Raw genomic sequence first — 23,188 nt, 5'->3', positions numbered from 1 at the left:
TCGAACACCCTCAATCAGTTTCTATCATGAAATGACTATCTTTCAATTGTAGGGGTCTGGCAAGCCCTGCTAAAAAATCTACCCTCAGAAGGTTATTGGATTCTGAGTCCACCGATATCATTTATCTTCAAGAAACCCTTGCCAATGCTGACCTGATCATCCCCATTCTTCAAAACCTGAAGTCGGGCTGGACTTTCCACGCACATGATGCCATCAGAAGATCTGGAGGTATTGCCTTAGGCATCAATCCATGTACCATTAAGATTATCTCCACCTGGGGTGGAGCTAGATTTATTGGAATGGATATTTATTCCTTTGAATTAGGGCTTGAGACAAGAATCTTAAATATTTATGCTCCCTGTCTCAACTGAGCTAACTTTTGGACTCATCTGCTCAACTTATCCCTTGTAAATTCGCACAATCTCATTCTTGGAGGGGATTTGAATTTTTCTATTGGATATGGGGAATCCTGAGGTAGCAATGCCCAGATCGATCCACTTTCAGATGTCATGTCACACTTAATGGAACAACACCAATTGATCGATATCCCCATGCACAAGATGATGCCTACCTGGCGCAATCGAAGAACTGGAGATGTTGCTTTAGCTCGACTATTGGACAATTTCTTCATCAAGGAACATTTGATTCGGGCTCTGCCAAATTATCAGTAGTAGGTGGGAGTGGGTGGAATATCTGACCATTCTCCTATCTTCCTTGAGCTCTCTGGGGCCTTTCCTAAGCCAAGGGCTCCCTTTAAATTCAACTCCTCATGGTTATTGAACCTTGATTACATCAAGTTGGTCACGGATTACTGGCACTCCCATCCTCCATCCAGGGGGAGAACTATAGCTGAGGGCTTCTGCCAAAACTTACTCGAGATCAAGAGTCTTACAATTAAATGGGCCAAGGAAAAAAGAGACCGGGATGATCTAGCCCTCACAACCATAGAAGAAAATATGGCGGATCTACTAGATGAACAAGGCAAAGGCTTCATATCGGATGCTGCAAAATCTCACCTCACTGACTTAGAGACTCAAAGAGCCAAGATTCTTAAAGAACATGAGGAAACCTAGCGACTCAGGAGTCGTGCCATATGGTTAAAGGTCGGAGATGATAATTCCAAATTTTTCCATAACTTTGCCAAGGGACAGAGGGCCAGCAACACTATCTGGAAAATGCCCACTGAAGATGGACAGTATGCCACCTCTTTTCACCAGCTGGCCCATCTAGGAAACTCACACTTCCAGAAGTTGTTCAAGGCTCCCCCTGGTGCATCCTTAGCTGAAATTGTTCGCATAGCTAGGTTATTCCCTCGTTATGTTGACCAAGAAGACTCTGATGACCTTGTCAAACCTGTTTCCATGGGCGAACTGGAGGGCACTATTAAATGGTTTAAAAAAGACAAGAGCCCTAGCCCGGATGGGTGGACAATTGAATTCTATATTGCTTTTTTTTATACCATTGGACAGGATCTTCTCAACATTGTGGAGGAATGTAGACTTACTGGTCGTATGTTCGAGGCTATCAATTCCACCTTTATAGCACTTATCCCCAAAGTGGATTCTCCCAGCTCTTTTGATGACTTTAGGCCCATCTCTCTCTGCAACTGCCTCTACAAAATCATTGCCAAGATTATTGCCAATCGCCTCAAGCCCATTCTATCTAACCATATTCTTCCCAAGCAATTTTCTTTCTTGCACAATCGACAAATACATGAAGTAGTTGGCACTGCACAAGAGGCCCTCCACTCCATCAAGTTGAAGAAGCTCAAAGGGGCCATTCTCAAGATTGACTTATCCAAGGCTTTCGACCGAGTCAGCTGGCTTTACATTAGAATGCTACTTACACATTTGGGCTTCCCCTTACCCTTTATCACCTGGACCATGAGTTGTATTACAACTGCATCTTTCAGTGTTCTCATCAATGGCTCTGCCTCCTACTTCTTTCATGCAGAGTGTGGGCTCAGGCAAGGCTGCCCTCTATCCCCTCTCCTATTTCTCCTAGTTATGGAAGGACTCAGCAGACTCATTCATCAGGCCAGAAGGGAGGGGCAGATTCTTGGTCTGAAGATCATTGATCACTATACTATCACCCACCTCCTATTTGTGGATGATGTGATTATTTTTCTAAATGGTAGTATCCAAGACTCCTTTGTTTTCCATGATATTATGTTACTTTTTTCAACTGCTACAGGTATGGAGCCCAATCGAATGAAATCCACTATCACTTTCTCTGCTTGCTCACTACAGGAAATGCAAATAACCTCTCATAAATTCCCCTATCAAAGATTACAATTGGAGGTTGGTCTTAAATATCTTGGCTTCCAGATTAAACCTCTTGGTTACAAGATTGCAGATTGGACATGGCTGGTGGCCAAGATCGAAAAGAGGCTCCTCAACTGGAACCATAGATTTCTATCAAGAGCAGGGAGACTGGTACTCATCAAATCAGTACTGGAGGCAACACCAGTGTATTGGATGTCATTAGCTTGGATCCCAAAAGGAATCCTCGCTCGGATACAAAAATTATGCTGCAGATTCCTTTGGAACGGCCATAAGGAAGGGAAACCATTTGCTTGGAGTGGGGGGGATGGGGATTAAATGACCTACCATCCTTTGCCCATGCTCTAGCTGCTAAGATGGGCTGGCTCATCTTGACATCCCACAGTCTATGGATAGAGGTGGTGCATTACAAATACATTTGGCCATTACAGATCATGGATTGGATCTGACTCCCTACCTGGCGCAAAGCGGGTATTTCTTCTGTTTGGAGAGTTGTCCTACATGCTCTACCCACTATCAAGAATGGCCTAGTCTGGCGCATCAGTGATGGTCAATCAGTGTGAATTGGCATAGACCCGTGGACAGGTAGTGGTAATATGCATCGGCTCCCACCTGATCTCATTCAATTCCTCAAGCAAAATGATATTCACAGACTGGCAGCCATTGTTGATATGGAGAATACCACCATTTTCGCTCAAGCATGGAAATCGGTAGGGGTTTTAGGCATCCCAACTCAATGGCACCAAGCATGGGATGATTACACAAGAGCTCTATTAGAATCACATGTGCGCATCAAGGAGGGGGCGGATGATCTCATCTGGGCTCATGCTGGGCATGGAAAATATACTCCCAAAGAAGGTTATCCAATCATCCAAGCCTCACTTACCCCACCTGTGCTCATTGATTGGTGGAGATACTTATGGAAGCTCAAAGCCCCTCCTCGCACCAGGTTATTTATGTGGAACATCTTAAAGAACAAGACACCTATAGGAACCAACCTAATGCACAGGTCATACCATGGCCCCTCTTGGTGCGTATTGTGCAAACAGGCTGAAGAATCAAACGACCATCTTTTTCTTCACTACAATTCGGTTGTTGACTTATGGTCACAGGTTCTTTCAACCCTCTCCATTAATGCTCGATGGTCTGGAAACAACATCGTGGAAGCATGGAATCTCTGGAGGTCGACGACCTCAAACCAAAAACATCATTGTATTCCTCTGATTATAAGCTGGTCCATATGGCTGAACCGAAATGAATATATCTTCAAGGACAGAGCAATCAACTGGCCTTTATCTATTGCCTGCATATTAAATGCATACCATGAAATACCAGATGATGACAATATACCATCTGTCCGAACAGTCACCACTGAAGTCATTAACCGCAATATATCATGGGCCTTTTTTTATGGAGCTGCACAGGAACAGGGTTGCGGGGGGGTATTTTGTTACACCAAACTGAAAACCATGTTTACCACATTCAATTGGGTTTGGGGACTGGCATTAATAATTTCGCTGAACTTATTACACTTCGCCACCTGCTCCATTTTGCACTTGCTCATGACTGTAGACATCTTCAAATTTTTGGGGATTCAAAAATCATTATAAACTGGTTCAACAATGCATCCACATGTCATATGCATTCACTCATAAATATATTGGATGAAGCATTGTTATTTAAATCCCATTTTGAATATATTTCTTGTCAACATATTTACAGGGAACACAATCAGGCTGTCGACCAACTATCCAAGGAGGCCACGGTCCAGCCCAGGGGAATCTGGCTCATAAAGGAACAGCAGGGTGATGAGCACTTCCAGTACTATCATCGGCCATACATAGATCAAAACTACCTGAGGGCCAACAGGCCCTAAATTTTGTAGTATATATTGTCTCATCCTAACAGTACATGATATAGTCTTATTTGTATATATTATTACAGAACTGTTTACAGTCCACCCTATAAGGGTTTTTTGTACAAAACTATTTTTTTTATGGCCATAGGCCCAACATCAGCATATGCCACTCATGAATCTACAACATGTAATTTTCTTTCTCTAATAGAAAATTGCGATTTTCCCCTGGGGAATTTTTTATTTTATAAAGTGACTTAGAGATAAAAAAAAATAAAAATAATAAATAATAAATAATAATAATAATAATAAATAAATAAATTATAGGGTCACATAATTAATTACATATATAATCAAATAAAAATGAAAAAAAATATTTTATCACAAAAAAAGAGGAAGGGAAATGGACAAAACCCCATTCCAAGATAATACTAAATGTGTATTACACATGATAAAGTAATGTGCGGGATAAAAAAAGAATCTTGCTCAATAAGTTTTGAGGAAAAAGCTTTTTGAAGAGGGGCAATATTGTGAATATAATTTATATAAAAATAAAATAAATATAAGTGAATAAATAATAATCATAATTATAGTCAATTAATGATTAGTTAATGAAGAATCATGTCTCTCGAGGACATGGCCATTCATGAAGGGACACCTTCCTACGTATATAAGTGGGCCCTCATTGTAACATTCATTCAATCCTTGTTCTATCATATTATCAATAAAAAATATTATTTAAAATATATTTGGGTATTTACAACTTTAAGTACAAACAATTTGCAATATTTCTTTGCTACAGAGAGGGTCCTTGATGACATTTTAGAAGCTCTCTCTCTCTCTCTCTCTCTAGTAAGTGTTGAAGCTTGCCCTCTTCATGGGAATAAAATAAGCTTTTTGAAAGCAATGGATGACTCTTAAGAATACGGATCTCAGGAATTAAACAAGAAACATAACAATGCCAAATGAATTATAATGAACACCTTATAAAATGCATACTCAGGGCTCCCTTTTATAGACAAAATTGGGTAGCTATCTCAAATGTGATATGCACCTCGATCCAATTGAATTTTGGCATTGAAGGCGAAATGAAGTCAAGTTTCCTTGTACCTTGGCTTAATATGTTGACTTTGCATGCTTTTCTTGACTCAATGGCTATTGAAGGACAGTATATGCAAGTTGTGTAAACTCTATGAATGAGAGACACACAAGTAAACAAAAGCTTATGTCCCATAGTTTTTTGAGCACTTCTTTTGAGATGTATATTAATGTTATGGTATATCTTTCAAGTGATGAAATCACTTATATTATTTTATGAGCAGTTTTCTGGTGATAACAATAGTAACGAGGTTTACATGAAAACTAGAATGAAATCAAACATCTACCTTGTTTTTCTTTGACATTGTTCTTGATATGGAATACGGTTTTCTTCTTCTCCTCTCTATGGTGGATGTTATCAAGGTTCACCACCTTTTATACTATTATGCACAATCCTTTTATCCACACCTAAGTTTATTTCTATCTCTCTTCTTGCTTCCATTAGAAAATTCTTTTTGTTGGATTGTTCTTACTCGTGGCTCTTGGGATTCCACTCTCAATGTAGTTTCCAATTTGTTTCTTTTGTGTGACCATTAATGTTACAATGGTCATAGTGTTTATTGGGGTATTTTTACACATGTGTTGTCATGACAATCTTCTTATCGTTCCCTTTTACCTTCTTCTTGCCCTTATTGGAATCTCTATGATAGTTTGTTTGATTTGAACCATTTAGTCACCCTTTTTTGTTATCAAATTTTATTAATTATTCCTTGAACAATGTCTTGTCAATGGTCTTGGGCCATTCGAGTACTTGATGACCACATATGTGCATTAGGGATTTATTTCCAACTTAATGGCTTGTTTCAACAACTTTGGACTATAATATTGTACATTTGAGCCTTGCCTCTACGGGCGATAGTGGCATGAATCCTATAGTCCTATTGAAACCTAAAATGTTAAAAGAAATACTTAAGGAGGTCTTTGAATGCCTTCCACTTGGTTACTAGTGGGTCAAGTGCCTTTGTTGTCACTCCCACAAATTCCATGTGTGATTTTCTACTTGAGCCTTCTTATGCCAATCTTGTAATCCACTAGTTACAACTCTCTTGTAGATTTGGATTTCCTAAGCTAAGTAGCGATATACTACAATCAAACTACCAAACCCCCAAATAAACCCACTCTAATACTAGTAGAATCTATAAACTACCTTAGGAATTCCAATGGTTGACTCACTAAAATATATCTAAACTTAAAACAACTACAAGGAGCCTATGTTCCACTACTTGACTAACTTTTTGCATTTGCAATGCTTTGACATAAATAAAAACACTCCCTTTGGATTCTTTAAGTATCACATCATATGAAATGGACTACAATAGCAAGGGCACACAATAGAACATAAATATTTACCCTAGAAACCCATACATGAAAACCAACATTCAATGAGCGAGCGTGCTTTATCTCTTCTAATATTTTTCATATTGCAATATGTATTACAAAGTTGTCCATGCTTATTATGAAGCTATGAAACACTATATTATTCTATATTCCTCTATAATATGCTTATGTATCTTCTTATATTATTATCTCCCCCACAATTTTACTTATATCGTGCAACAACCCATAGGTAGTAAAAAAGTGACCCTTTTTCTTCTCATTTGTTATGTCTTTTATACTTGAAATTTAAGTTGGGTCTAGGTTTTTGAAACCATCTCAAAACCTCCATGATGCTTCTAGATTTCTCTAGTGGATTTACACATATTGCTATATTTCCATGCTCAAATTATGTTGATTTGACATGGCCATCACTTGGATATGCAAGGAATATTTAGATTGTCACATTGTCAAGGTCCTTAGAAACTCTATTTTGGGTGCATGATAACTAATCTGAAAGATCTTAATGATAGGAACAATTTCTACCCTGAATTTGGTAAGTCAAGGAGAACCCTTTGTCATAATCTCTATAACATGACAATGAGTGCTTCAAAAATGCATCAAAATTAGTTAATAACATGAAATTTGAAAAAATGAAGACAATCTCTAAGATGTCCCAAATTGTAATCTTTCTACTCTACAACATCAATAAACTCCTGTGGTACTTATTTTAAATCCATTTTAGATCATTGAAAACCTGTTAATACCTTTGTGACACTTCTTGGAGTCTCAAATGGATTCCTACATATTAATGACTCTCCATATTCGAATTATGGTGAGTTGGCATGGTTGTCACTTGGACATGTATGGAATATTTGAACCATCACATTGTCGAAGCCATAACTTTTGCATAGAAACTTTGTTTTAGGTGCACAATAACTTGTTAGAAACATGTTAATGAGAATAATTTCCATTTTGGATGAGAAAACCAAATAGAAACCCTCATCCATCATTATAAGGCCTAAAGAAATTTGTTTAGGGCCCCAAAAACACACCTAAAGTTGATGACCCGGATTTTGACAAAATCAACACCATCTTAGATATATGTCTAAAGATCTATTCTCCCTAATCTAGAGCATCAATAGATATGTCTGATACTTATGTACATCCATTTCGTATCTTCCAAATCCTCTTGGAACCTCAATGATGTTTTCACAAGTCTTTAGAGGATCCTCAAATGTTCCTAATTCCCCATATTCAAATTATGGTGAGGTAATTTGGTTTCCACTTGGACATGGAATGAATATTTAAACCATTATCTTCTTCGAACTGTAACTTTTGCATATGGACTTCATTTTAGAGGCATAATAATTTGTTGGGAAAATATAAATAAGAAGAACAAATTCTATTTTGAACAAGTGCTACATACTAGCTACTCCCCTTCATTTAGTTTAAATATAGCTAAATTAAAATATATGTTATTGATAAATATGTTCTTTTTTATTATTAATTTGTACTATATACCTACCCATTGGCCATGAAATCAATCATAACATTCATTAACTTTAGAATAAGTGTGAACTAAAGAGTTGAAAAATTATATTTATCTCAAATTATGATGATAAGATATGATAATATATTTGGCAATTTTTAAATGAAAAGTTAATCAAGACAAGAATGTAAGATAGATCAGTTATATATTTGAAATTGGTTTAAAGATAATAATTTGGGTGGTAGCTAGTGAGTTTAATTATCACTTCACTTGGATTCTATTCTCCCGAGTATGGGAGTTCATTGGGCCTAGAAAATACATAATCAAAAGGGAGATTAGTTTTGTTGAAAATATTATTAGGCCAAAACCACATTTGATCTTGAAGTAAGACCTAAAATTACTTTTTGATTGCCTAAGAATTCATCTTCCTCAAATGAAAGGAAACCCTGTAAATCATTAGTAAGTTATTTCAAATAACAAGATTTTCCCTAAATAATGATAATAACTCTATTAACCAAAATTTACAAATAACTATTTTCATTACCTATTAACAACTAAATATAATGATTTTTTTTAAATAAGAAAGTATATCATTTTTAATAATAATTAAAAATATTTTTAAAAGTGATATATATATATATATATATATGAAAAATGTTAAAACAAAGAATAGAGTAAATGCTCTCTATATATCCTTTGTTAATTAGTCTACTAAAAGGAAAAATATAACATTATGGATGAATAAAAAGATAAATAAAAGTTAAGTTTTAAATGATTTAAAAAAATACAACATTTATAATAAATTCTTTTTTTAAATGTATTTGATTTTTAATAAAAAAATAGAAATGTCAAAGATTACAGCAATAAAAATAATTAATTATAAATTTAATGTTTAGATATCACTCATCAAAATCAAAATTAAATGTAATTCATAATTTTAGAAAAATAATAATGGAACAAACAAAAAAAATTAAAATTCCAATATTTTTTAAGGCATGAACATATATGCCAAGTCTCCAAAGTATCGCAAACCACAAATAAAGTATAACACATATTTCGAGATTTAAATGAAAATTCTCCTGTTGAATTTGTCCACATTATCATGTTGAAAATTATGATATTATATTGCCCCTTTGATAACGTAACAGTCAAGTGAGAATTGAATGTTTACTATGAAAAAGGTTGTCAGCCTACTTAAGATAAAATAACATTTATCTATATTTAGACACCATTTAATTATTATTATTTTTTAATTATTAATATAATACTTTTTAACCACTTACGCATTAATTGATTTGGATATTTGGATTTTCGCTAAGATTGATATTTTCCGAATTGGATATTTGGATTTTTGTTAAGATGGATATTTTCCATTTTATATGGAAACAATGTCGACAGTGAAAATTTTTAAATTATTTTATTTTAAGGTTTTATTAGAATGTTGCGTACGTAAAAAGTCCAAGTGACACACAATTGAATCCGGTGAACACTACGTTACTTTAATTGTGACAGCTGGTTTTCTCCTCAGACTATTTGTCCACGCTCCAGGGCTTGCCGCTCAATTGGCCACCATCAATCCCTTTTCTTCTGTGTGAAGCATCGTTGGTTTCTCAACTCCTTCTCACAACCTCAACATCCAAACACTACATTGATGGGATATGTGTACGTGTGATTTATGAGATATATGCTCCCGTGGACATCCTCTCTTATATTTTAAGATCATTTAGTTATATGAAAAAAAATTGCAAAGATTTGGGTGTACGTTGAATTGTGAGATTTTAGAGAAAAATACATAAAATGGATTTATATTTATTAGTGTTGTGTATTTAATATTTTATGATGGGACAAGAGTTGTACTTTACTAAATAAGTTGAATATATATTGCAGGACCATATTTTATGATGAGACATTTGTATTTTTGGCTCATTAATCTATGCATTGAGCAATAATATGTTCATTTTCATAACCAATCAAATTATAGAAAAATAAATCAAAATAATATAAAAAATAATAATAATAAATTTCAATATACAAAGTTAAACTATGGAAATTTGATAAAAAAAATTAAGTCAACCCCAAAGTAATATGAATTTGACCATAAACCCAATGCAATATTCTCTGCCTACGGCAGGGATAATAAGAAAAGGCCACAAAATCCTCATCCATAAGAAGGCCTAGAAATATACTATTATCCTAAGAAAAGGCCACAAAATCCTCATCCATAAGAAGGCCCAGAAATATATTATTATCCCTGCCACTGGCAGGATATAACGCAATTGATTTGCCTTGACCCTTCAATTAATTGTTGGTTGACCAAAAGTTAAAAGAGAAAAATTCTAAAGAAAACACTAGAAAATAGAGCATTTTTTTCTTTTAATTTTGAATTATATAAGTTTATGTTTTGATTGGTCGAGAACCCTTGACTCTTATTTCACAATGATGTTTAATGTACGATGAGTAGGGTATACCACCACCGGATTGTCTGTTTGTAGGGAAATAGAGCTAATGTAATGTACGATTATGAGCGTAATATTTATTATGACATTTACTATCTAATAGTTCAATAAATAAACTTGTGGGAGCCTCCATACCTTGAATGTTGTGTTGGACATCTTATTCCAAACTTGCATGATATATATGTGTACAAAATTCTTCCTAGAACACGTTGTTCCCATACTAAAAGTCAAAGGCGACTATGGTCAACCTTCCTCTGTGGCATTAACTTTACTATGGATGACTGCCTACTGACTACGTGACGTGTCACAGTCCCTTGACTACTCTCGACTGTTGTAATGTGTTGTTCCCCATGGTTGGGACTTCTTTTCATTCACCAACATATTTTTTGCCGACTATAAGTCAACACTGACTACAGTCGGGCTTCCTTTTGTGTGGGACATTTATTCCAAGTAAGGACCGACCTTCAATTACTCATAATGACTCAATGTGCCATGTGGCAGGATAACATTATAAGAATAATGTTCATGATCCATGTGGTAATGGTTTAGTAGCCCAGGTGGCAGTTGTCAGCTAAAGGGCCAATTGGAGTTGGCACTATCCATGAGGGCACTCAGTTTCATTATTTATGGGTCCAACTCCTGACCTCTAATTACTGGTAGTGACTCAGCGTGCAATGTGGCAACATAGCATTGTAAGAATAATGTTCATGATCCATGTGGCAATGATTCAATGGTCTAGGTGGAAATAGTCACCTAAAGGGCCAGTTAGAGTCAACATTATCCATGAGGGTGCTTAGTTTCGTTGTTTTTGGGTCTAACACCTGACCTCCTTCGGGTCAGGATAGACCTCTGATTATCGACAGCAACTCAATGTGCAACGTGGTAGCATAGCATTGTAAGAAGACTATTCATGGTCCACATGGAAACGGTTCAGTGGACCAAGTGGCAATACTTAGTTGAAGGGCCAGTGGGAGTCGGTGTTATCCATGAGGGCACTCAATTTCGTTGTTTCTAGGTATGACCCCCGACCTTTGTGACTAAATTCCAGGACATTTATTCGGGGTCATAACCAACCTCCAATTACTATATATATGTTGACGGTGCTTGATACAACCAACATGTAGGGGATCTCCCCAATGTGAGGTCCCAATTAGACCTCGCACCATTTCGTGTAGGATTCCCATCCAAATATATGGTCTGACCACCATTGCAAAGGTTTTAGAGATATGCCTTGGTTACAACACCTACACACGATATCACAAACACCTCTTTGGGGTAGCAAGTATGTAAGTTTTTTGTGGCACCAAATGTAGAATGATTGGAATCTTCCATGGCTGGTAAAGGGGAACGAGCCTCCGGTTAGGGAAGTAATAGTACTATCCTAAGGTAGAGTCGGGAGTGAAGAGAAAGGCTTGTTGACTCACCTGCAAATTAGTTCACAAGATAAACAACAATTGTGAAAGCATAACAACACGCATTCAACAACACCCATATCTAAGTAAAGAAATAATTCATTAAACTTAGTATGAAATTATGCCAACGTATACCGCAAACATAAAAATAATAGTCTTAATACATCCACGATACATGCATGAAGAAGTGTTGGCTCGAAGAACTTCTGATATAAATGAAACATTCCAAGTACACTATTGCATAGGTGAAACACTAGATCCAGTAGTGGAACATGAAGCCACAACTTGCTTCTCCAAAGAATGATATATCTCCTATGTGATACAAGAGAAGTCAAGGCAAGACTCTAAGAATCCAAGACCCTTACTTGAGTTATGAGGAGCTATTTATAAAAATGACAATGACTTTTGAGTTTCCTCATGACTCTTCAACTTCAATTACCTATAGGCTTTCATATAAACTTTCACATTCTATACATGACCTTTTACATTCCACACGTGTCTCTTCACATCCCACATGTATATCTTGGACTTTAGTACATAGATTTATTACAAAAGACAAAATACATATAAGACGGTGGTTATATGACACAAAACTACCAGTAGGACAAATATGCTACTAAATTGACAATTCATTGGATTCTTCATGGAGATCTTTAGTGATGTATGTATGCCATGCTCTGAACTCTGTAGCAATGACTTTGATCTAAACTGGCAAGTCCATTACAAACCGCATCTTCACCTCCAATGCTTTTGTCAATATGGTCTTGGAGCTTGATTGTACATTATTCCATTGCCATGACAGTTTCATTTGAGCTTTAATTGGTGCAATGGCATGTTGTAGAATAATGTATTTAGTGATCTCCAAGCCTTCTTGTTCTTATGCTTGCTTGATTTTCCATATGTATTTCCTCACTTATTGAAAGATGATTTCCCTGCATCTTATCTCTCCAACTAATCCTACTGAAGGCATCCCATGTTTTTGTGCTAAAGACTCTAAATCATTGTGTAGTCGACTATGAGCGGCAATGGTGCTAGCCGACTGTTCTTCAAGATGGATATAGTTCTGATGATGGAGTCTCAACTGTACTCTATCTATTTCAATGGCAATCCTGTCCTTTATAACCAACTATTGTGAAACATCTTAATATTTGGCAGCCCATTCTAGAAGTTGATCAACATCTTTGTTTTCCACTTTCAAGAGATTTAAGACTTCTTGTACTTTCTTTTGTATACCAACAAGGGGCACCACTACTTCATGTAGAAGTATCATCTCATCATACAATTGTGCCATGGTATCCTCCATTGCCCCAAATTCCTCTTATATGGCTGACTGTCATTCTACTATGTGAAGATAGTCGTTGATTTTCTGCAGTGAGATGTTCTGCTTGTTGCTTTACTACAACCAACTCTTTCCTCAATAGTGCACTCTCATTCAAAAAATACTTTGAGCTATCCTATCCTCTTGTAGCAAAAGCAACATTATCCATCGTGATTGCACGCAGATTCCTTCTAGTGTTAATAGTTATCACCTTTTTTGTGGATACAAAAACTAGATTCTAAGGATCATTTGGGAAGTATATTTGCCTTTGTTGCACGATCATTTTCTTGAGTTGATCAAACATGACATTACACACATCCATGACTCTGTCTTCAGGTGGAGGTGTGATTCCCATTTCATCAAATGGGAGATGACCACTCATAAGAGGAGGTTTTGTTGGAGAACCTGGTTCATCATCCATGTTCTTGATGGTATCATCTTCCTCCAATTCCTCCTCTATTTCCTGAGTAAATTGTTCTTCCTCCAACCTCTATGTTGCTTCCTCCTCCTGTGACTGCCTTTGCCACTCTTCTTCTACTCTCCTTCTTTCCTCTTCTTCTTCCTATTGCTTTCTGAGCAACTCATCTTGCTTCCTCTTCTCCTCCTCTTCATGTTGCATCTTTGCCTCTAATTCCCTCTTTTCCTGTTCGGCTTGAATAACTCCCTTATTCAAAGGATCATCTTTCCATTTCCTACTACTTTCTGTTGTCGAATCATGCCTGATCCTTTTCCTGGGAGCTGCAATATTTACATGAGAAGTTATTTGTGGTGCCTCTTATACCTGTACCTCTTAATTTGGTGAAACTTGGGGGGAACCATATTCAATTCCTGGATGTGTCTTTCTAAGTTCTTCTCTTTCTAAGTTCTTCACCTTCTCATCTTATGCGGTAGTCATTGATGAATATCCCCAAATGAAACCAATCCTTTCACAATGCTTCCTACACACTCTCCTGGGGTCATATCCATGAAAGTCCTTGACTGCAAAGTGCAAGCAGTCTAGCTCTTATATTTCTGCCTCCATCGCTTTATGGATCTTCAGCTTATACAATCCAATCCTCAAAAGGAAAGTAGGCCAAGGGGCCTTATTCCTTTTATGAAGAACTCCTGATAACCCTTTATTCAAATGATATTCCACTTCTTGCAGGACCACCTTATTAGTTACATATTGCAGCATGACATGAGGTGAAATATTACATCTAAAGCAACGGATGTATGTACCTTCTGGCACAGCAAATCAATCCACGATATCATGTAATGATTCCACTTGATCGGCCATGCAAGGAGGATTGATCTCATATATCATCTAGAATATGTTTGCGAATAAATGCTCAACCAATCTATCATATGCACCTCTGAAACTCAAATCTGACAACACCTTGCAGGGGAAGTAAACATGAAACTTATCCTGTGGGGTCCGGTTCCAATACATCCCTAGTAATGCATACCGTGCACATATCCCATCAAATAGAAATGCATACATATATAACTATGGTGTCTGGTTTGACCTTGGAGAAGCTTTAGTCTACCCAACATGACGTTGTAACTCAAAAGAAAGTATATTTACCTTGTTGAATATTTTGCCACGGGTAACTACCATGTTGAGAATATATATCCAGTCTTCTTCAAATACTTCAACGTTCTTTCACCCATGCAGCCTACAACACATGGAAATAAGGTATCGATACACATCCCTAAGAATCTTGGTCGATTAAATTGTAGATGGGCAATGTCGGAACTTGGTAGGCTCTCGACACCAAGCCTTGATGATATCACTTGTGTCAAGATTGGCCATCTAATGTAGAAGTTGTTATTGGCATATTTTGTGGGCTTCAACATCTTCTAATAAGTCTACATGTCCTCTTCGTAATAGGTGGAAAGTTGACCACCACTTTCACTACAAACCACCAGATATGAGTCATCCATGTGTGATAGAATCCATTTAATTACCTCTGCACAAGGTATGACTAGGAACCTGAATGAAATCTTGTGTATCATGGACCACTTGATGTTAATATATACTTCCAAATCTTCCAAATCTTCAAGGAAGTGTTTCTACATGCATGTTGCTTTGATGTCCTTCCACATATCATCATTTGATTTGTCTATGAAGCATTGTGTATCTGTGAGAATAGGGATGGTGGGCTTTGTGACTTCAACGACTTCTTCAGTGCTCATTTTTTAAGCTTCTTCTGAGGCCACTAGACGTGTAGCGGGAGGTGTCATTCCAACAAATGATGAAAGATTAATTAGATTAGTAGCTTGAACACCTATACGTGGAAGCACACTCATGGCGACAAAGATTAACTTTATGAAATCCTCTATCTATCACAAGTAATAACTTAGCAAATTGCGTTAAAAAATCCTATCAAATGTAGTTGAGAGTATAAGCCTATTCAATGACGGGACATGGTTACTTGTACAAGCAATAAATATGCATGAAAAAAAGGAGGGCGCACTATCGGAGCACGAAGGGAAGCTCAAGGATCACTCGAGACTTCGAGGTGCACTCATGCAGTTAATCAAGGGAGAGATATCCTGAAGGGCATAGGGCGCACTAACGAAGCTTGAAGTAAGATCATCCGTTAGTTCATGGTGCGCTCATGCACTCAAAGAGGCTAAGAGGGCGCAAGGGCACACTCCAAAGGGACAAAGGGGTCAAGCTTCAGGCCTTCAAGGTGCGCTCATGCGCTCAACGGGAAAAGGAGGGTGCAAGGGAACATGCTAAGAGATTAAGGTGAAAACACTCATGTGTTCAAGGTGTGTTCATGCGCTTAAGGAGGGCATGATTCTTCATGACTAAGGAGTGCGCTATTAACGAAAAATTGTCCTTCTAGGCATAATTTTCTAAGATAATCAAGTAATTTCTTCCAGAAGTGCACACTGTCTTGGAATGGCTCAAGGACAAGTCCAAGAACAAGATAAAATGATAGAAAAGTAGGGAAGAAATGTCCTCTCAATTTTTTATAGATTTTGTCGCAATCATGACTAGAATATGAGGAGTTACAAAATGTGAAGAGTCACAACCTGCGACAACAATATGACACTTATAGAAGAAATAATGAACTCAAACGCCAATAAATAAACTAAAAAGAAGTGACTTGCCAGCAAGGAAAGCAATATGGATGACAAACACATCTAAGGCAAGTAATAGAATCGACATGCAAAACTTACTTGGAATTAAGATTAACAAAGAGCTCCTTGATCCAAAGATGTGTGCCTAACCCATATGAGAATGATTATGATAAAGAATGATTAATTGGGTTGATTATAAAGAGATTACATGAAAATTCATTCCATGCATGCTCGCCACTTTCCGATGAGTGAATGCCTTAGTTAGGCGAAGTGAAGTGGGCTCTTATTTTCTAGTAGTGCGCCAACATGCAACAAGAAAGTGCATGCATGAGTTTTGAAACGGTGCAAGTCTTCGTGTCGAAGGAGTGTGCTCAAGTGAGAGCGCACTGGCAGAGCATGAAGGAGTGCACTCCACTAGGGCGTAGGTGTTCAGCTTGAAGAAGTGCGCTCAACTAGAGTGCAAGTCTTCATCATCAGAAAGTGTGTTTTTTCTTAATAAAGTGCTTTTCTTTGCTTTTGAGTGTGTTGCATGGCGAACAAGGCTAGTTACTCAGTCAAGAAAAGATATGACTTCACCTATATTTAGACAAGATAACACAAACGCTTCTAAAGGTAAGGTGACGACATGTAGAAAAAACTGACTTAGGAGGATGTGACACACAGAGAAAACATAAGGATAGCTAATCAAACAACATGACGACAATAGATAGCTTGGAACGACAGTTCACGTATGCTCCAAAATTGAGTTCAGTCAAAATTTTGGAGGGTCGTTGTCACAAAAACAACAATATATTATATTATTATTATATTATATTAATAATAATTTTATTATTATATAATAATTTATATAAAAAATAATATTTTCAAAATCATCATTGCCATCGACAGCATGGCAGCATAACATTGTTCGAAGATCATTCGTGCTCCACATGGTAGCGGTTAAGTGGCCCAAGTGGAAGTAGTCAATTGAAGGGCTAGTCCAAGTCGACCCTATCCATGAGGGCACTCAGTTTTTTTGTTTCTGGGTCCAACCTGTGACCTAGTCAGGTTTGGTCCTCTTTGTTAGTACATCAACCTGCTTGAGTCGGGAATAGTATCGACTGCAACTAAATCTAAAATAGTTGTGTGTGTGTGTTGTGTATGTTAATTTCTAATTTTGTAATAAATAATAATTAAATTTTCCCGTGTGGCAGTGGCTCAGTGTCCCAAGTGGCGGTAGTCAGCTCGCGCGGACCTACGACCTATAATAGTTTGAGAAATATATATAGATACATAGATATATATATAGCGAATCATTAGCAGTATAACATTGTAAGAACATCGTTTATCTTCCATGTGGCAGCGGTTCAGGTGGAAATAGTTAGTTCAAAGGCTAGTTGGGGTTGGCCCTATCCATCAGTCCACCCAATTTTGTTATTTTTGGGTGCAGCCCCTGACCTCTGACCTAGTCGGGAGCTCCTTTACCTGGGCACAGTCTGGACCTCGACTAAATTTAAAATATTAGTATTTAATATTTAATACACACACACACACAGATATATATATATATATATATATATATATATATATATATATACCAAGTGGTTGTGTCTCAGTGGCTCATGTGACACTATAACATTGTAACAATAGTGTACAATTTCCATGTGGCAGGGGCTCAATGCCCTAGGTGGCAGTATTCACCTCAAAGGCTAGTGAGGGTTGACCATATCTATCAACGCGATCAATTTTGTTATGTGTGTGTGTGTGTGTGTGTGTGTGTGTGTGTGTGTGTGTGTGTGTGTGTGACACTATAACATTGTAACAATAGTGTACAATTTCCATGTGGCAGGGGCTCAACACCCTAGGTGGCATTATTCACCTCAAAGGCTAGTGAGGGTTGACCATATCTATCAACGCGATCAATTTTGTTATATATATATATATATATATATATATATATATATATATATATATATATATATATATATATATATATATATATATATATATATATATATATATTCCATTGTAACAACGTCATTCACCTCTCATGTGGCATCAACTTAGCGGCCCACGTGGCAGTATAGCACTGTAACGACATTGTTAATCTCCCACCTGACATAGATTGAGTGGCCTAGTGGAAGTGTTTAGCTCAAAGGCCAGTCAGGGTCTAACCTATCCATCAACACACCCAATTTTTTTATTTATAGGCCCAACCCCAAGCCTCGACGCTTTGCTCATGTTCTCATCTTAGGAAATATTTGTTTGATCACGTCACTCATTATTACATCGCATAGTGATAAGATAATTCCTAGGTGTCTAATCAGGAGTTTCCATGACTAGGTCATCATCACTCTTGTTGGATAAGGGTTATCCGATTAGAGCTATAAGGCTTCACTCCCGGCTAGCTTTGTCGTAATGCGACTTTGTGAATCTTGGACCCAGTAGTTTTTATCAAGTCTTGCTTCCTTCTTACACATTGCACATTCTACCCATTCATAATGGACCTGTGTGACCATCCTTCCAAAGTGACAACGACTCACTAGAGTGTCCAGTGGTGATATCCCTCCTGATATTTCGACAAGGCTACTCTTTTTTAGCCCATCGAGTTCTCAAAGTACAGAAAAGGACACATAAATATTGGCATTTGGCCTGCAAATGGGGAAATTATCTTGAAGGTTCAAAAACTAGCATCAGCCATATCAACAGGGATGCAATGGGTGGGCTCTCGAGCTGTAAACATTTGCCACTTGAGGACATGGAATAATCAACATATCTGTGTAGGCAATCTTTTGGTCGACCCCAACCAGGAACTTGATGGTTGTCAAAGGGCCTCTAACTCTCTTGCCAATAATAGGGTTATGTTACGCATCGTTCATGGTGGAATGACTTGATTCTTGAGGGACTAGGCAAGGTAAGGCTTCCGGCCTCAGGAAGTTCAATAACAATGCAATGCAAATCAATTCTTCCCATTAGGTTGTGCCCTACCCAAGAGAGTACATTTTATTGTAGCCTACACAAGCCCTCATGTGAATTTACAGCCTAAATGTTAGGAGATAAGCATATCCTCAACATTTCTAATGGACGATCGTATTCTGTAATATGGGGTTCTAGCCCTTATCAACTCACATATCGGTTCGAGTGTCTGTACCCTATGTAACCTGTTAATTGCAATAAAAAAAAGTCATTTGTTAAATATTGTCATGGTTAGTCCAGGTCTTGATGGACTCTGTGAATGCTTCCACACTTTGTAATTTATATTATTATTAATTATTTTTTATATTTATATTTATTTTTTAAAATAAATTTATTTTTCTATATGCTACTTTGTATAGTTGTCATAGATAGTAAAATTTCCACAACCATTAGTTTTTTTCCAAGGAAAAAAAAACGGTAACTTTTTATTAAAGAATTAATGAAAAGTTACACTAGCAGATGCAGTGAAGCATTCAGTAATTGCCACATGGGCTCAAGTGCTTTCGCACCCTACGCAACGTTAGAAAACTAACGTGCTCAAAGAATAAGAGAAGAAAAGAGAAAAGAGAAGGAAAAAGGGTTTAAAAACTGAGCTCCGGCCACTTCAAGTTTTTCTCCCCTTTTTCTTTTCGACCTTACGCCACTCTCCTTGAGTGGGTTCAGTCGAAACAATGACTAACTGTGTTGATGCATTCGGAGGCCCTGTTTCTTTGTCTGAGTCTGAAGTATCTGAGTGATGATGCCGTTTGATGCCTCCCATGCTTTGATCCACGCTTATCATCTCTGCCTGATTTTGCTGTGTTTCTGCCTGATTTGAGTGGGACTGTGATGCCTTGTTGTCTGCTATATTTTCCTTCTGGTTTTCCATTTCAACTTCCTCTATGGTGGTATCATCCTCTTCTGCTTCTGTTTCTTCGTCTTCTGTTACCGAAGGGGTTCTCTTCTTTATAACATCATCTATGTTCTGCCATCCTTTGGGCTTCCTTTGTTGAGGCTTGCTCTTGTTGAGGCTTTTGCATGCGTTGAACAGGTGACCTGTTTGTTGACATCCCCTGCATCTGAATGCTGTATTCTCATAGTCCAAAGGTTGTTTCCACTGAGAATTGTTGAAATTCAGAATGATGCTTTCGGGTAATCCTTGGCTAAGGTCTACCTCGACACATATCCTAGCAAAAGTAAAGATACCCTTTAAGTGTCTCTCTGAGTCAATCTTTAACATTCTTCCAAGGGTATTCCCTATGGCTGTTAAGGTCTTGTAGTGCCAAAAATGTATCGGGAGGTTATGCAACCTTACCCATACTAGCATCCTTGATACCACCATAGTATTTGCATCAAAACCCGGGAACCATGGGGTCACAAACAATCCCGCACTGCCCCAGAACCATGGTCCTTCATTGAGAATTTTTTCCCTTTCTCCTTCTTCTAGGAAGACTACTATGAAAAAACCCTTCGAGCATAGGTGGATCTGGCAGTTTTTTGTCCAGACCGTGTGAATCCATTGGTACAGAGCATCTGTTCTGGGCCAGAAACCGTTAAATCTACAAATAACAGCATTTTTTTGTAGATCTGAAAATATGCACTTTACCTCTGGAGTATCCAGCAAGATGGAGGGACTCTCTGGCATTTGATCCACGATATACTGCCCTGGAGGTATATTGGCAGCTGTGGATTCTTTCCTCTTTGGAAATTCTTTCCCTTTGGCTGCTTCGCGATAGTTGCCTGTAGATTGGTTCTGGGGTGCTGATTTCCCCTTGACTCCCCCTGAAGAACTTGGCTGTCCCTGAGGCAGAGCCCCTCCTCTCAGCCTCAGGTTTAGAACAATGATTGTTCCTGAGCTGATCTCATAGCTTTTCATGGTTCTACAGTCCTGGAGGGACCACCTTCCTCTGACCAGATGTTGGATCTGGACTGGATATCCCATCTTTGCCCATATCTGCTGTTTTAACTGCAAGATGGTGCCTCCTGCATGAACCCACACTAATCGGGTTTTCCCCTCCGGGGTTTTAATAAATATCTGAATAAGGGTTGATCTTACCTGCTCTGGTTTTAAACAGTCCTCCAGCTCTGGCATCGTATTGGATTGCATGCCTCGTTCTACAACCCCTCTGATCGGTCTGTGCTTGCTGCCATCGCCTCTACTCAATCTGTGCTTACTGCCATCGATCTGCTGTCTGGGGACTAGAATGTTGGCAGGATCAGGTAGAATGAACAATATTTTTTTTTGGAAAGAATTGATTGCAATAAATTTGTATTATTATTGCATTGCTTAAAAAATAAGTTTATATTTTTATTATAAATTACATAATTACGATTCCAATGAGTAAGGATTTTAAATTATACAACAATTAGGATTTTCCAGACTAATGTTGTAAATAGAGGCAACACTGCATTAATTACACACTCCAACTTCTTAAGTAAGGCATTATTAGTTGTTCGTACAAAATCCCAAGGAAGTTTTATATAACAACACCTCCCTACTAATGGTGCTTTAATGTTTGCATTTATTTTGTTTAGAGTTTCCATGTAGTGAAAATATAAATGTTTGACCCAATTCAATGGCACCACACTCATTAATGGATTAGCTCAAGGGACAAAAAATTGGGGCAGTGACACTTCCAAAGTAATAAACAGACAATTATGCCGCAGTCAAAATTGCTCAATGCAAGTTTGGGGTCAAGACTTCTGTACTTTCGCCAAATTGTTTCACTGCCCAATACTAACTCTCGATTAGGCAGGGTAACAAGTTCATATTTTCACTTATTTTATGTGACTAGTAATTTATTATTGACAGCTACCCACAAAAAAATCATGATAATATAATTATAATTATAATAACAAAATATTACCTACAACTTTCTCAATAGTTTCGTGCCTTGAGAACACATCAAGGATTTTGTAGAGTGCATTTTCAAAAAATAGGAACTTTGCGAAACTTGGTGCAATTGAGCGTACATCCTTTAAAAGTCAAGTTATTCAATGTGGATAGTGCATGTAGATCCCAAGGGAAACGAGTGTGGAATATGGGTTTACTAGTGTGTGCTTCTCCTTAATACACCTCAATTATCGTCGAGCCCGACTATAATCAACCCCGACTGCGGGTCCCACTAGAACAAGTCGGGAAGTCGGGGTAGACCTGAGGATGGGAATGAGGTCTCCTTGCCATTTTTTTATTTTTATCTGTGTACACATATCTCTGACTATTGACTAATTGTTGGGCCCACAACATTGTTGAGAAATCTAGTGGCAGTTAAATAGTATTTATCTTACTCTTTTTTTAACCATAATGAGTAGTATATTTATATATAAATCACGCTCGTTCGCGTTCAAAATCAGGATTTTACGTCATAATTTCAAGCCTGCTAAGGGAATCTAAAGCTTCATTTGTTCCCCATCCCTTCCCTGAGAATTGTCCCCATACTTCTTACAAAAATATCCCATTATTGGTAGCCTGTGGCTATACATTCTAAAGTATTGAAATAGTAAATATTTACACGTATAGTTTGCCATACAAAAACATTTTTAAACTGAGTGAGAGAACATATTACTCCTCCATCGGCGTTGGACAGTTAAGATCAAGTCCAGTGAATTCTCCTTTAGTCCTTGGGTTGTTCTCTTCCATCTTGAGCTTCTGATGCTCAATTTGTGAGGCTTGGTGTGGAGCAAAAAAGCTCAAAGTGTATTTTGGGATTGTATCAAAACAGAGGTCATCATTACAGTGTAATATGGAAAGGCCGAGACCCTGTATTTTATATATGAAATAATCCAGTGCTTGTGCAATGCTTTGTTTATGCGGCCGTGAAGGCTTTGTATGTTGATTGTTTTTTGTTCTCCATACAATGCGATCTGCTTGTATTGTTATTAATAAACTGTAAATAATTCTTGTGCTCAAAGCAAATCCAATTTAATTAGAGTCCGCGAACAGAAAGGCCCATTT

At 37.5% G+C, this 23,188-nt stretch overlaps 1 protein-coding gene across 1 annotated transcript; it reads right to left on the bottom strand.

Annotated features, from left to right (window-relative positions):
* Window positions 1–19,430: 19,430 nt before the first annotated feature.
* LOC149180794 (uncharacterized) lies at window positions 19,431–21,325 on the bottom strand. Its single transcript, XM_089413990.1, has 2 exons — window positions 20,840–21,325; window positions 19,431–19,439 (listed from the first exon to the last, which is right to left on the bottom strand). The coding sequence occupies exons 1-2, from the start codon at window positions 21,323–21,325 to the stop codon at window positions 19,431–19,433; spliced, it is 495 nt and encodes a 164-aa protein (XP_089270116.1).
* Window positions 21,326–23,188: the final 1,863 nt, after the last annotated feature.

This window comes from Pinus tabuliformis, chromosome 3_2 (genome assembly GCF_031772625.1).
Source record: "Pinus tabuliformis cultivar Carrire ecotype Pingquan chromosome 3_2, CPIR1, whole genome shotgun sequence".
NCBI lineage: Eukaryota > Viridiplantae > Streptophyta > Pinopsida > Pinales > Pinaceae > Pinus > Pinus tabuliformis.
The sequence above is the reverse complement of the archived record's forward strand: the minus strand, read 5'-3'. Positions and strand labels throughout refer to the sequence as shown.

Bases quoted from the DNA above. Each gene is read 5' to 3' on its own strand.
- LOC149180794 (XM_089413990.1), bottom strand. From the start codon at position 21,325: ATGCCAGAGCTGGAGGACTGTTTAAAACCAGAGCAGGTAAGATCAACC.